This window comes from Protopterus annectens, chromosome 13.part0 (genome assembly GCF_019279795.1).
Source record: "Protopterus annectens isolate FY-2018-M chromosome 13.part0, PAN1.0, whole genome shotgun sequence".
NCBI classification, from domain to species: Eukaryota; Metazoa; Chordata; order Ceratodontiformes; family Protopteridae; genus Protopterus; species Protopterus annectens.
In genome coordinates this window covers 43,064,577-43,078,373 of record NC_056747.1, presented here as the reverse complement: position 1 = coordinate 43,078,373, position 13,797 = coordinate 43,064,577, and the positions used below count along the sequence as shown (strand labels likewise).

At 40.9% G+C, this 13,797-nt stretch overlaps 1 protein-coding gene across 1 annotated transcript in view; it reads right to left on the bottom strand.

Moving 5' to 3' along the window:
• LOC122787827 overlaps window positions 1–13,797 on the bottom strand; it is a 47,875-nt gene that overhangs the window by 22,166 nt on the left and 11,912 nt on the right. Inside the window, exon 2 of the mRNA XM_044054739.1 lies at window positions 5–633. Coding sequence (XP_043910674.1) covers window positions 5–633 — 629 coding nt within the window. The remainder of the gene's footprint in view (window positions 1–4; window positions 634–13,797) is intronic.

Sequence of the window (13,797 nt, the reverse complement as noted above, 5' to 3'; positions counted from 1 at the left end):
AAACCAAATAGAGGAATAGTAAGTGGAGTGCAGAGAAGAATGAAACCAAATAGAGGAATAGTAAGTGGAGTGTAGAGAAGAATTAAACCAAATAGAGGAATAGTAAGTGGAGTGCAGAGAAGAATGAAACCAAATAGAGGAATAGTAAGTGGAGTGCAGAGAAGAATGAAACCAAATAGAGGAATAGTAAGTGGAGTGCAGAGAAGAATGAAACCAAATAGAGGAATAGTAAGTGGAGTGCAGAGAAGAATGAAACCAAATAGAGGAATAGTAAGTGGAGTGCAGAGAAGAATGAAACCAAATAGAGGAATAGTAAGTGGAGTGCAGAGAAGAATGAAACCAAATAGAGGAATAGTAAGTGGAGTGCAGAGAAGAATGAAACCAAATAGAGGAATAGTAAGTGGAGTGCAGAGAAGAATGAAACCAAATAGAGGAATAGTAAGTGGAGTGCAGAGAAGAATGAAACCAAATAGAGGAATAGTAAGTGGAGTGCAGAGAAGAATGAAACCAAATAGAGGAATAGTAAGTGGAGTGTAGAGAAGAATGAAACCAAATAGAGGAATAGTAAGTGGAGTGCAGAGAAGAATTAAACCAAATAGAGGAATAGTAAGTGGAGTGCAGAGAAGAATGAAACTAAATAGAGGAATAGTAAGTGGAGTGCAGAGAAGAATGAAACCAAATAGAGGAATAGTAAGTGGAGTGCAGAGAAGAATGAAACCAACTAGAGGAATAGTAAGTGGAGTGCAGAGAAGAATGAAACCAACTAGAGGAATAGTAAGTGGAGTGCAGAGAAGAATGAAGAATAGTTGAAGAGACAGAGAAGAGCAGGTGAGTCTAGTTATAGCAGGTGGAGTTAACGTAGAGGTGGTAAAGTTTGATGGAGTGGAGAAAAAGAAATGAGGAGGAAAGAGGCCAGGTGGCCAGGGAAATAAAAAGCAAATGGAGGCAAAGTTGGATGTAAAGTTAAGTTTTTAAGAGTGCTCAGTGGTGTTGATAAATGTTTCTTCATTTATATTAGGAAATTAAGGAATAATGTTCAACAATGCAATAAGCTCATCTATAATAATATCACACATTTGAGTCCCAGTTATAGAGCCAGTACATTAACAAACAAATTCAGTTTAGTTTCCCCTGAAATTATCATTGAACAAGTCTTTGAATTCTTGTCAAAGGCTAAAAATAGTGTTTGTATAGAACCAGATAACATACCAGGCAACATTCTTATCAGTGCTGCGTATGAATTATCCAAGCCTCTACTTAAACTGTTCAACATCAGCCTATCCACCAGGTTTGTCCCTGATACCTGGGGATCAGTCAGTTTGATTCCCCTTCACAAGCGTGGCCTCTCTACAGGCACAGGTAATTACAGGCCCATCAGCCTCGAAGCTACTAGGCAAAGCTATGTCGCTTATCATAGCAGAACTCAATTATCTAAACTTAGACAGCTTAGCTGATCTAGAGCCTATTCAGTCTGGTTTTGTGAAAGGCAAGTTTTGTTTTCTAAACCTTGTGAACTTCTTTGAAATGGTTACAGAGGCTGTGGACAGTGATCATTATGTACACTATGTATCTTGACCTGCCTAAGGCTTTAGGCCCTATTCCCCATGGTGGTATTATTGAAAACCATTATACAAACTTAAACTAATCCCCTACATTACCTGCTGAATTGCAAACTGGCTATCAATGAGATCCCAAGTAATGCAAGGTGATGCTACACTCTCTGAAGGTAAAATGGTAACTAGTGGATTACATACCTCTCAACCTCTTAGCACATGAAATCTGGACACAGACAAAATAATGGGGGACAAAGGCCTCAAAATTGGGACACATTTTAAATATTATTATAAACTTAGAAAGTGGCTAGAATAAATAATTTTGCATTGCCATGTATTTTTGAAGGATATTTATTTATTTATTTATTTTATTTTACATTTGTTAACCGGGAAATTCCAACTGGACCAGGTCCATTTTCAGTGGAGGCCCGGGGAGAAAAGCTCCAACATCAAGTTATACAAATACAGTACATCCAGCATAATACACAACACAGGTTACATAATGTATGCTGAGCATAGTAATATAACAAGAATTAATAAAAACAGTCCAGTTAAAAGAAGATATAGAACATGGGTAAAAAGACAATGCCAGTCATACATTGGTAAGAAAATAAAATATATCAAGTAAGATTCTACAGTTAAAAGTACCCTTTCAGATGACCAAGCTTACAGGGTATGAAACCCAAATATCTGTCATGATTTAACAAATTCATTCCTCACTGATTTGCCAGAAAATCACAAAGTTTTAGAGGAGCAGGCTAAAAATATGAGGCAAAAATCTGGGCAGTTGAGAGGTATGGTGGAATACCACAGTGATCAGTGCTTGGTACTCTCCTGTTTGGCATTAATTTTGCAGACATCGAAGGATATAACCCTGAAGTTTGTTTGACCAAGTTTGCTAATGACTGCAACTTCGTCACTGTTATCCACTCATCCACTGATACTAAACTGTTCCAAAAAAGAGCTGGAATATGCACATATGTACTGCACTGAAAATGTTTTCAGTTTTCATGCAAAGAAGTTCAAGATATTAGCATTTTATTAAAAAAAAATATTCCCACCTTCTATGTTATATGTGGTACTCCTCTTTAAATAATTATGGGCATAAAGAAACCTGTGTATTTATGTGGACAACACTCCCTTATTTGATCATCATATTGCCTCTATAGTCAAGAAATTTTTCTAGTGACCCAGTTAACTTCCATGGGAATATCTTCAAAAAGTCCTGTTACCATTGTAGTCTTCCCATATGAGATCCATCATCAAATACAGTGTCCCTTTTGGTATGTGCAAATCCTAGCATATCTCTCAATTGGAAAGACTCCACTGATTTTTAACCAAAAAAACAATTAACGGTCTTAAATACTTCAACCACCTCAACAGATTAGTGCAACTCTTTTTATACTATTTAGCTTGCTAGCTGCTCCAAGGTGATCTGTGTCTTGCTTTCTAGACATAAAAGACCCATCCTATTTGACCTATTTCTTTGCAAAGCGAGTGGCACTTCAGACACCTGTACTTGTGGACCAAAATTTATACCAATAAAAAACAAGATTCTTTAGAGTAATGGAGTACTAATGCAACATATTCCCAGCCTGTGGAATCAGTAACTAGCACAAGTTAACCAAAGTACTACTTTGGGTTTAAGGCTAGCCATGATGATTGGATGGGTAGACACACTTTTATGACAGGGCTATCGTGTATGGCCTTGTTTTATTTGGGATGAGGGCACTATTAAGTTTTTATAAATGGTGGCATGAATTTTTGAGTGTGTCTACTTACAGGTGTACATGGTTAAGCCTCTTTTGTGATAATTTGCCTGATATGTTCCTGTGCTCCTAAGTTCTGTGAACCCTGAAACATGTAGTTACTCTGGCATACAAATGTAAGTATGTATCCTTGTGACCCTTCTTTCTTTGAGAATAAAAGGAAATGAAAGACAGAAAGATGCATGCAATTTGCAGTTTAAATGGAAAATGTAACTTCTTGCTTTTCCTGTATCAGGAAATATCTAATTGCTTGTAATTAAGTCACATGAGCATTTGAAGTCAAGAAGAAAAAGGGCTATAAAATGTAATTGCTATGTACTTCAAATAGGAAGATGATCAGAACTAAGAACACACTACTTAGTATGTAAATTAATTCATTTGGGAAGCTAGAAAAACTTTTTGCTGGGAAAGAAATTAAACTAATATGAAGTAATGTAATTATAGATCTTTTTCTGAGGGAAAGGAAATTATGTAATTTGATTATTCTTGGTTTTATGTGAAATCAGAATGATAATCAGAGATGTATGTGATAAGAACTAAAATCAGGGAACTGTCTCAACTTGTCATATCTAGGCAATACTTGATAGATTGATTACACTACTGTGAAGGTTTGCTTTTGAATTCTGATTTACATTTATTTTTTCTTAGAGAGCATATTGCCAGCACTACTTCAGTAAGAGACAGCAATTGTGTTCATGTGCCTGTAGATGAGATTTTCTTAAAACATTCCATCTGCAAAATTGAGTTCTGTTTTGATATTATCTGTGCACTGCTATGACCTCTGCACATTTAATTTGTATCAACAGGTTTTATTGTTCATATAAAGTTTTATTCATTCATTCATTTTTAAGATCTTGTGGCTGGATTATTTATTTGCAGTTTATTATTTATTGTCTGAGAATAGGGTATTATTATTTAATACTGGAGAATGGCAAAGTCACTGCTTCCACCTCCCATTAGGTAGATCTCTTGAACATAATACCATTGAAATACTCAATTTTATATTTGTCTAAATCAAAAGTGACAGGTAACTGGTGTGTTTGGATCTAATACTCCTATCTAGAAAGGTGGTAGTACTACTGTGTCGTGAAGAAAGCTATAGGGAACTGGTAAATTCTCTCAGCCTTCCCTAAGAAGATTTTGTGTGTGTGTGTGTGTGTGTGTGTGTGTGTGTGTGTGTGTGTGTGTGTGTGTGTGTGTGTGTGTGTGTGTGTGTGAAAATAATGTGTTTGCAAAGCAATTGCCATGGATAAGGGGACAGAGACAGAGAGAGAAAGAGAGAGTGAGTGCTGAGAAAGTGGCTAGGGATGCTAGGCCAAAGACTCAGCTTTGTAAGTGACCAGTGTGTAGTTCTAATGGAGATGTGTATGTTGGAAACACCTACCTGGGATAGCAGTCCAGATTCATCATCATGGTCCTGCAGAAAAGAGCACATTGCCAGGTACTGACAAAAGTTATCTGGCTAACACTTATGCTACTAAATCAAGATTCCTTCTTTTTCTTTGCAAATGCACTTACCCAACATTCATCAAACTAGAGCTGTAGATCATGCTCATCTTCCTTTACCTCCCTTTTTACCTAACAACTAGACACTACTACAACCAACAGATTTTCTGTGATTGCATCTTAAAGTTAAAGAAGTTAACTCTTTCTCAAAGTTTAGAACCATCTTTTAAAATTCCCATTTAGAGAAGCCTCCTGCAAATGTTTTCTAAACACAAGTATAAGATAATCTCTTCTAAATAATGTGCTTTCTCTTACCATGCCATATAAATAAACCCTTGAAAATAATGTCCTCATTCTTTTGAATTCTGAGTTTCTTCATTGTATTTATTGGATTTGTTAACCACTATATGCTGACTGAGCTACAGTAATCCAATTTCACCACAGGCTCAGAAAGAAAAGCTCTATTACACAGCATTTCTAGTATTACAGTGAACAAAAATAATAATAAGTAGTGACAATCATGAAAGACTATATAGATAGAGAGATATAACATATGAGGTACACACAGATGTAGTAGTGATATAAGATATGAGGTACACACAGGCGTAGTAGTGATATAACATATGAGGTACACACAGGTGTAGTAGTGATAAAACATATGAGGTACACACAGGTGTAGTAGTGATATAACATATGAGGTACACACAGGCGTAGTAGTGATATAACATATGAGGTACACACAGGCGTAGTAGTGATATACAGAGCTATATACAGAAACAAAAAATACAAAGTGTAAGACCGAGATTGTTAACAAGCAATAAAGGTGGAAGAATATGTGTTTATGATATGTTAAGAAAGATGGATATTGGCAGATAATTAAAAGTGGCAAAGATTGTAAGTTTAAATTTAATCTAAAGGAGGACAGAAAATGAGAGGAATGAGAAGATGTTTAAAGGTCAAATGAAAGAAAGTGGGGTAAGTTGTAATCTGTTAGAAAGTGAATCTAAATACTACAAACAACAGCTTTTCTGTGATTGCAAAGCGAGTAGTTTAGACCGGAGATCTAAACTGATTAGTTTGAATTATATAAATAATATGAATTAATGTCTATACCTACTGAGAAAAATACTGCTAAGTGTTAGTTGAAATATTTTACTTAACTGGCAATTCTAATAATGTATGAAATATTTTCTTCACAGAGTCAGAAATTTTCTTCTGCTGCTTTATTGTCTTTTACGTGAAAACAATGGTTTCCATGTACTGGCCAAACAAATTGAGTGAAGGCAAGCTCCAATAATGAAAACCAAAAACGTGAACTCGGTCCCACAAATGACTGCTTACACTGGTAGTATAGTTAAGCGCTTTCTTTCGTTTAATGTGAGTTAACTTCTTCAGAACAAACAGACATTTAAATACAAATAAATAAATTGGTCATCCAATCAAATTCAGTACCCTTAATTAATAAATGGTTTCCAGTAACTAGTAACATTGGTAAAAAGTAATATATATACATTTAAAAATGTGTGTATATTACAAATATAAATATGTAATTGTACTTTCAGACTCCAATATATAATTTTTCTTATGATAAAAGAAAAACATGATATTAATAATATAATCTGTCATTTAAAAGGCACTTCACATTTAAAGTGCCATTCAAGCCAGCAGTCTGATCAGCTTTCAAAAATACTTGCCATTTTAACTCTTTAATCTCAAAAGCATTGTTGTACTTTGTTACAAAAGGTGACAAGTCAATAAAATCCAGTACAAAAAATACAAATTTCTTAAAATTAAGACATTCCATAGCATGTTTGGCTAAAACATTGTCAACATCTTTGTTTTTAATAGCCAGATGATGCTCATAAATCCTTTTGTATAGTGGTCACAGTTTTTCCCACATAAAAATTATGACAGGTAGAACAAGATGCTAAATAAACTATTCTGTAGCTTTTACAATTGAATCTACCTTTACTAGTCACCATTTCTGGATATGAGGAAAAAATATATTTTTAGAAGAGTCAATAAACCTACATTGTTTACAGTTGTAACAGGGATACATGCCCATAGGTCCTCTGACACTTTTATGTTCACCAATTTCTAAAATAGATTTGATATTAGCTACTTTTTTGCAAATAAAGTTAGGGTGATCACCCATAACTCTAAGTCACTATTACCCAGAATAACTTTCCAATTGTTGGAAATAACCTGTTTAACCCTGTGGGAATCTAAACTAATGGAAACAGGGAAGGCACTGTCCATCTTTTTGTCTGTATTAACATTGTTCTTAGGAGTGAACCCACTTACTAAGATAGGTGGGAACTTATCCATTCTGACAAACAGAATTTGTTCCAAGATATTCTTTAACCTTTCATATGTGTACCCCCTCTGAACAAACATTAATATGTTTGTTCGCTTCAAGTATAAATTTATGATGTTCTGAGATGATCCTGCTGAGACGTATAATTTTCCCTCGTACTAAATTCAGGTTCATAAACAGCAGATGTCCACTTTCAAAGTGAAGAAAATTATTGGTATAAGATCTGAAGTAGTTTACTTTATTTAGTCTTCAACCTGTGGGATGCTGGATCTGTATCAGATCCGAGCCAGCAATCTTACTAGTATCTGCTCCAAGCTCCAAGCTCCTCCCCTTACCCATAATACACCTTCACTACCTTCCAACCCCCAGATCTTGTTTGCCGCAGCTAGCTGAAGCATCGTGATCTCGAGCTCCGAGTAGTAAGTGGGCTTTCTGAAAGCTTTTAGAAAGCCTCTTTATCTCTATATTTGTAGTATAGTGGTTAGTATAGGTTCCCATTCGCCTTCCCTCGCTTGGTGCGTCGTGTGATTAAACTTTGTGATTGTTTAGCTTAGTGTAGATTAGTTGGTTAGTGTACTTGCTTCCTCTCCCCCCCTCAGTGTGTTCTGTGTGTGAGTGTGGTGAGTGGTTTAAGTGGGAAAACTAAAACTTTTTTTTCTGAAACTACTTGTTTTCTCTCTCTTATCTGAATGGCTGATAAACCTGTATTTAAAAGGTGCACTGAGTGTGGCCATAAACTGTCCCCAGCAGATGGCCACACTCTGTGTAATGTGCTTGGGCATTGCCCACCTCAGTACCAACTGCTTTATATGTGCTGGTTTTAACCTGCTTGCAATCAAGGACAGGAAGGCTATGTTGGCTCTGAAAGGCCTTCTTCCCATTTCTGAGGTGGCTGCCTCATCCTCGGCTTCGGTCACAGTGACTGCTGTGGCCGCCTCTCCTTCTTCTCTTGCCCTTGCTTCTCCTCCCCCCTTCCAGGCTGGGACTTAACCTCCCGTTTCAAAGCCTATGGAAGTGGAGTGGAAAAGGGGCAGAGAGAAGGAGAGAGAGCCAAAATCCAAGCATGAGAAATGTAAGAGATCTCTGGGCCTCCCTTCATCGGCCAAGAGTCAGCATAGGATCTGTGACTCCCCTTAGCTCCGTCCTCCGAGATTTTCCCAGGAGCCGGCAGAGACACACTTTCCATATAGGGCCCTGGTTCCCCAACCCACAAGGTTGGAGTCTGTGGCCTCATTGACATGGATAAAAGGATGAGGAGGTTCATTCATACTCAGATCCAGATGGGGGTCTTGCCAGCCCCCTCTCCCTCAGGAGGGGGGAACTCGCTTCCTTTTTTTACATCAATCTCTCCTTCTCTGATCTGTCCACCAGATTCAGAGTAGTCAGAGCCAAGAATGGCTTTAGTCAGGGGGTCGGCACCGACAGTACCTGCTTCCTCGATGCAGACAGCTGCCTGGAGCATGTCAGATCTGACCAGTTCAGATCTGAGCCACTCTCGGAGCTGGAGCTTGGGTGTCAGATATAAGGAAATGGAACTTTTTCCATCGGCTCCAGCTTTGTTGGGCCAAGTTTCCTCCTTTGGAGCTCTTTCCACTTCGGGCCCAGCTCAAATTCTCTTTTCAGACTCGGGGGGGTTCATTCTCCCATGGTGTTCGATGTAGTAGAAGGGGTTCTCTCCACTGGATTGAGAGCCCTGACTATCCACTCAGACTCTGTCCTGACCCCCCCAAGCTCCTTCTATGATTCCCATCATTTTACCAGAGGGACAGCCCATACACGAGGAGCCCCAGACGGTTCCTCCTGAGGAACAAAGTGGTTTGAGAGTTCCCCCGGACAGCCCCACTGGAGATGTGCCTCGCAAGCATACATGTAAAAGGAGGCACTTGGACTCCCCCGAGTCCCTCACCGAGGATACAGATTTGGATGATGGAGAAGGTTCCCCCAGGTCATCTCCTGAGGATGTCTCCTTTGGAGAGATCATGGAAATCCCTCACCAACGGGGAGGTTGGACCACCCCAAACCTTCTTCTGATGAGTCCGTGTTCCTGGAGGCTTTCAGCATGGGCCTATCTACTTCCTGAGTATCCCCTCCCGCAGATCCCTTGGTGGACCTGGTCACCTTGCAGGCCTGGAAGGAGCCAGACATCATGGAATCAATCCCCAAAAGGACTGACAAGATCTTGAGTCCACCTTCAGATAGGCTAGCGTGGAACAAGGGCTCCCCTGTAGATGCTATGGTGGTAGCAGCAGCCACAAAGAAGCAACTTGCCCAAGAGAGTTCCTCGGTTTATCCTCCTGACTGAGAGTCATGGATGATGGACCACTTAGGGAAGTGGGTTTACACCTCAGCTACCTTTTCTATTAGGGTGCTGAACTACCTGGCCCATGTCACGAGACTCCAACGCGACCTGTTCAAGGAGCTGGCAGAGTCTCCCCCTAAGTCCATGTCACAGGAGGACAGGGACTCGTTCTCCATGAGGATGGCCACTTTGAAAGCAGTCTCCAACACGTCCATGTGACTCCTTTCACATGCTACTGAAGAAGTGGCTAGGGTGGCTGGGTCTGGCGTGTCCATGAGCGGCAATATTTGGCTCAGACTATGTCAGTTTTCAGAACCTTTCAAGGCATCCTTTGCCATTGCCCCTTATGACGGCTCAACACTCCTTGGTAAGACAATGAGAGAGACTTTAGTCCAGAGTGAGAAGAACGGGAAGACACTGTCTGCCATCGGAATCCACTTCTCGAACCCTCAAAGGTCCTTTTCCCAGAATCAGAGAGGGCAAAAGAAGATGTGGTTCCAGAAATCACAGTATTCCCAGGACATGCAGGGCTCTTCTTCTTCCCCCCAGAGGCAGAGGGGGACAAAATGGACACTTGCCCAGAGGCAGAGGGGGCCCGAGGAATTTTGGGTCTCAAGAACCATTCTCAGACAGGCCCAGACAGCAACCCTGAGGGGTGGCCTGACTGCTCTACTCTGGAGGCAGTTGGGGAACAATTGTCCTTGCACCTGGTGGCATGGGAGTCTGTAACATCAGACCACTGGGTGTTTCAGATTATATCCAGAGGATACTCTATCCCATTTGTGGTTCCTCCCAAACCTCCCAAACACCTCCTGGATGTACCACCCATGCAAAGGGAGGCAGGAGCACAGGAAATTTCCAAGCTGCTAGAAAAACGAGCCATTGAAACCATCAGTCTGGATTGGGCTTCTACTCCAGGTTCTTTTTGGTGCCAAAGAAAATGGGAATTAAGGCCCATTCTGGACCTATCTACCCTGAACCTGTCAGTAGCCAAAGAAGAATTCCAGATGGTCACACTACAGTCCATCATGCCATACCTGCAAGAGAGCAACTGGATGTGCTCATTAGACCACCAGGATGGTTACTATCACATAAAGATTCACAGAAGCTCCAGGAGGTTCCTCTGCTTCCAGCTAGGAGTCAATCATTACCAATTTACCAATTTCGAGCCCTACCCTTTGGTCTCATCACAGCCCCCAGGGTGTTCACCAAAGTGATGGCGGTGGTAGCGGCTCACCTGAGGCTTCAGGGGATTCAGGTCTATCTGTACCTGGATGATTGTCTCCTCACTGCTCCCACCAGGCATCTACTCTCTCAAACCAGGGATTATTTCTTAAACCTCACTCTGCATTTGAGGATCACAATCAACGCATCCAAATCACTTCTAAATCCTGTCCAGGTGATAGACTACATTGGGACAAGGATAGATACATTACAGTGAAAAATCTTCCTGACCTTGGAGAGAGTACAAAACCTGAGCATGCATGTCTCTCTGATCTACCATTCTCATCTCCCATTGGTGGAATCAGTGTTGAGGGCCTTAGGTTCAATAACGCTTCTCCCATGTGCCTGGTTACATATGAGAATTCTACAGTGGACAACAACACTAGCTGTACAATGGTCCCTGTTAGAACTTCCATTGTCATATCCAATACAACTCAGTTGAGTCTGTCAGTTGTACCTTCTCTGGTGGATGTGTTCTCCGGACATTTTGGAGGGATGATCCTTTGTTCCAGGCCCTGTCCAAGCCACAGTGACCATGGACGCCTCCCAACTCAGGTGGGGGGGCATTGTTTGGGCAGGACAGCCCAAGGCCTGTGGCCCCCTGTAGAGACCAGCTTGCACATAAACGTTCTAGACATGAGGGTGGTCCTTTTTGCTTTGCAGGCCCTTCATGCCTTTCTTCCTCTGGAAACCATTGCAATTCAGTCAGACACATCAGTGGTCTGGTATATCAACAAACAGGGAGGGACCAGATCTTACCCCCTTTGTCGCGAGGCCATGAGAGTGTGGGAATGGGCGATCTCCACCAGTCATTTTCTCATCGCAATGCACATTCTGGGATGGTCCAACATTCTAGCGGACAGGTTAAGTTGGACTATTCTGATGCCTTACAAGTGGTCTCTGAATGTTTCAGTAGTGGAGCAGATCTTCCTGTAGTGGGGTCAGCCTTGCTGCGATCTCTTCGCATCTCCTTCCAATGCAAAGTGCAGCAAGTTTTTTGCTCTGAACCCCCTGCCGGGGGAGTCCCCCAGAGATGCTCTGGTCCATGCTTGGCCTCCCGGTCTTCTGTATGCTTACCCTCCAGTAGCTCTTATTCTGAGGTTTCTACAGAAAGCTCGTTGACTGGGGAGCAAAGTGATCCTCATTGCCCCATTTTGGCCTCACCAGGTATGGTTTGCCTTCTTTTGGTCTCACCTTCTAGCTCTATCCTGGATCTTGGATCCCATTCAGGATCTGATTTCACACCCATTGGGGGTTCCTCATCTGGACCTGGACAGTTTGAAGCTCATAGCTTGGCTGCTCTAGTTCCCATGATTGCTAGGTCTCCTGGATTATCCTCTTCAGTTAGGTCTATTCTGGTTGCTGCTCATAAGTCTGCAACCAGGAAGGTTTATCACAGTAAATGGAAATAGTTTTCTTTTTAGGCCTCTCAGAGGAGTTTAGACCTCTTCACAGCTTCTATTTCTGCCATTCTTGATTTTCTAGCCGATATTCTTCAACAGAGAGCTAGTTCTTTTACTGTCAAGGTTCAATTGGCTGCCACTTCTCATTTTCATGTGGGTGAGAATTCTGCCTCACTAGCCTCCTCCAGACTGTGTAAAGCCTTTATCAAAGGGACTTTTCTGTTACGCCCCCCTGTCAAGGATCCTGTTCCTCCATGGGACCTTACAATGGTTCTTCAAGCTCTGGTCACTCTGCCTTTTGAACCCACTGCAACCACAGATCTAAAATTCTTATCTTGGAAAACAGCTTTTCTGGTGGCTATTACCTCTGCTAAAAGGGTTTCAGAACTGCAGGCATTGTCCGTCAAAGTTCTTTATATGATTTTCCACAAAGATAGAGTTTCTCTTTGGACCAATCCATCCTTCCTTCCCAAGGTGGCATCACCAGTTAATACCAATCAAACCATTAATTTACCAGTTTTCTTTCCTAATTTTGTTAACAAAATGGAATACAAACTCCACTTGCTGGATGTTCATAGATAGTTACAATTTTATTTTACACAAGACCAAAAATTTCCGTAGATCCGATCAACTCTTTGTTCTTCTATAAACCCTTTTTTGGGAAAATCTATCTCTAAGGTCACTACTGCTAGGTGGATTTCTTCATGCATCCTTCAGGTCTATAAGGACAGAGGCATGTCTCCTCTGGGTCAGGTGTAATCTCATTCCACTAGGTCCATGGCTACTTCTGTGGCCTTCTGGCCTAGAGTCTCTTTGGATGATATTTGTTCTGCAGCTACTTGGTCCTCATCTCATACATTTATTTTTCATTATAAATTGGATTTGACTTCTAGAAGGAGAGCATCCTTTGGTAACGCGGTGCTCTGGAATATCCTTCCATGAGGGCCACCCAGGAGTTTAGTAGCTGGCGACTCTGTCCCACAGGTTGAAGCCCAAATGAAGTAAACTACTTCAGATAAAGAAGTTGTGTACTCACCATAACGTTCTATCTGAGTAGTTCTACTTAATTTGTCTTCAATCATCTCTCCCTCCTTCCCCCGGACCTTGTCATGTGAACAGCCTGTGGGCAGCAGTTATAGGTCATAAGTATTTTTCAGGTTGGGTTATCAGTATAAGGATGAGCAAACTCGATCTGGGGGTTGGGAGGTAGTGGAGGTGTATTATGGGTAAAGGGAGGAGCTTGTAGCTCGGAGCAGATGCTCATAAGATTGCCAGATCGGATCGGATACGGATCCAGTATCCTACAGGTTGAAGACAAATGAAGTAGAACTACTCAGATGAAATGTTATGGTGAGTACATAACTTCTTTTTTCCTTCCTATACACCATAGTTGTGAATTTCTTTTCTTTGACATCCATAGTAATGTCCACATCCAAGAAGCGCACACTCATGCCAACTTCACTTACTACAAATTTTAGTCCGAGCATATGTTTGTTGATATCATCCAGAAATAGATATAATTCCTCAGCAGGAGCATTCCAAATAAAAAACAAATCATCTATAAATCTCCTGTATAAGGAGACATGCTTGAACCTTTCTAATTTTTTCAGAAAGGACAATTCCCACCAACTCAATACTAAATTGGCAAAAGCAGGTGCTACTTTAGCACCCATGGCCACCCCACAAGTTTGACAGTAAATTTTGCCATCAAACAAAAATAAATTGTTCTTTAGGACCAGATCTAATAATAAACAGATGGACTGAACCCTGACATCACCGTAGGTGG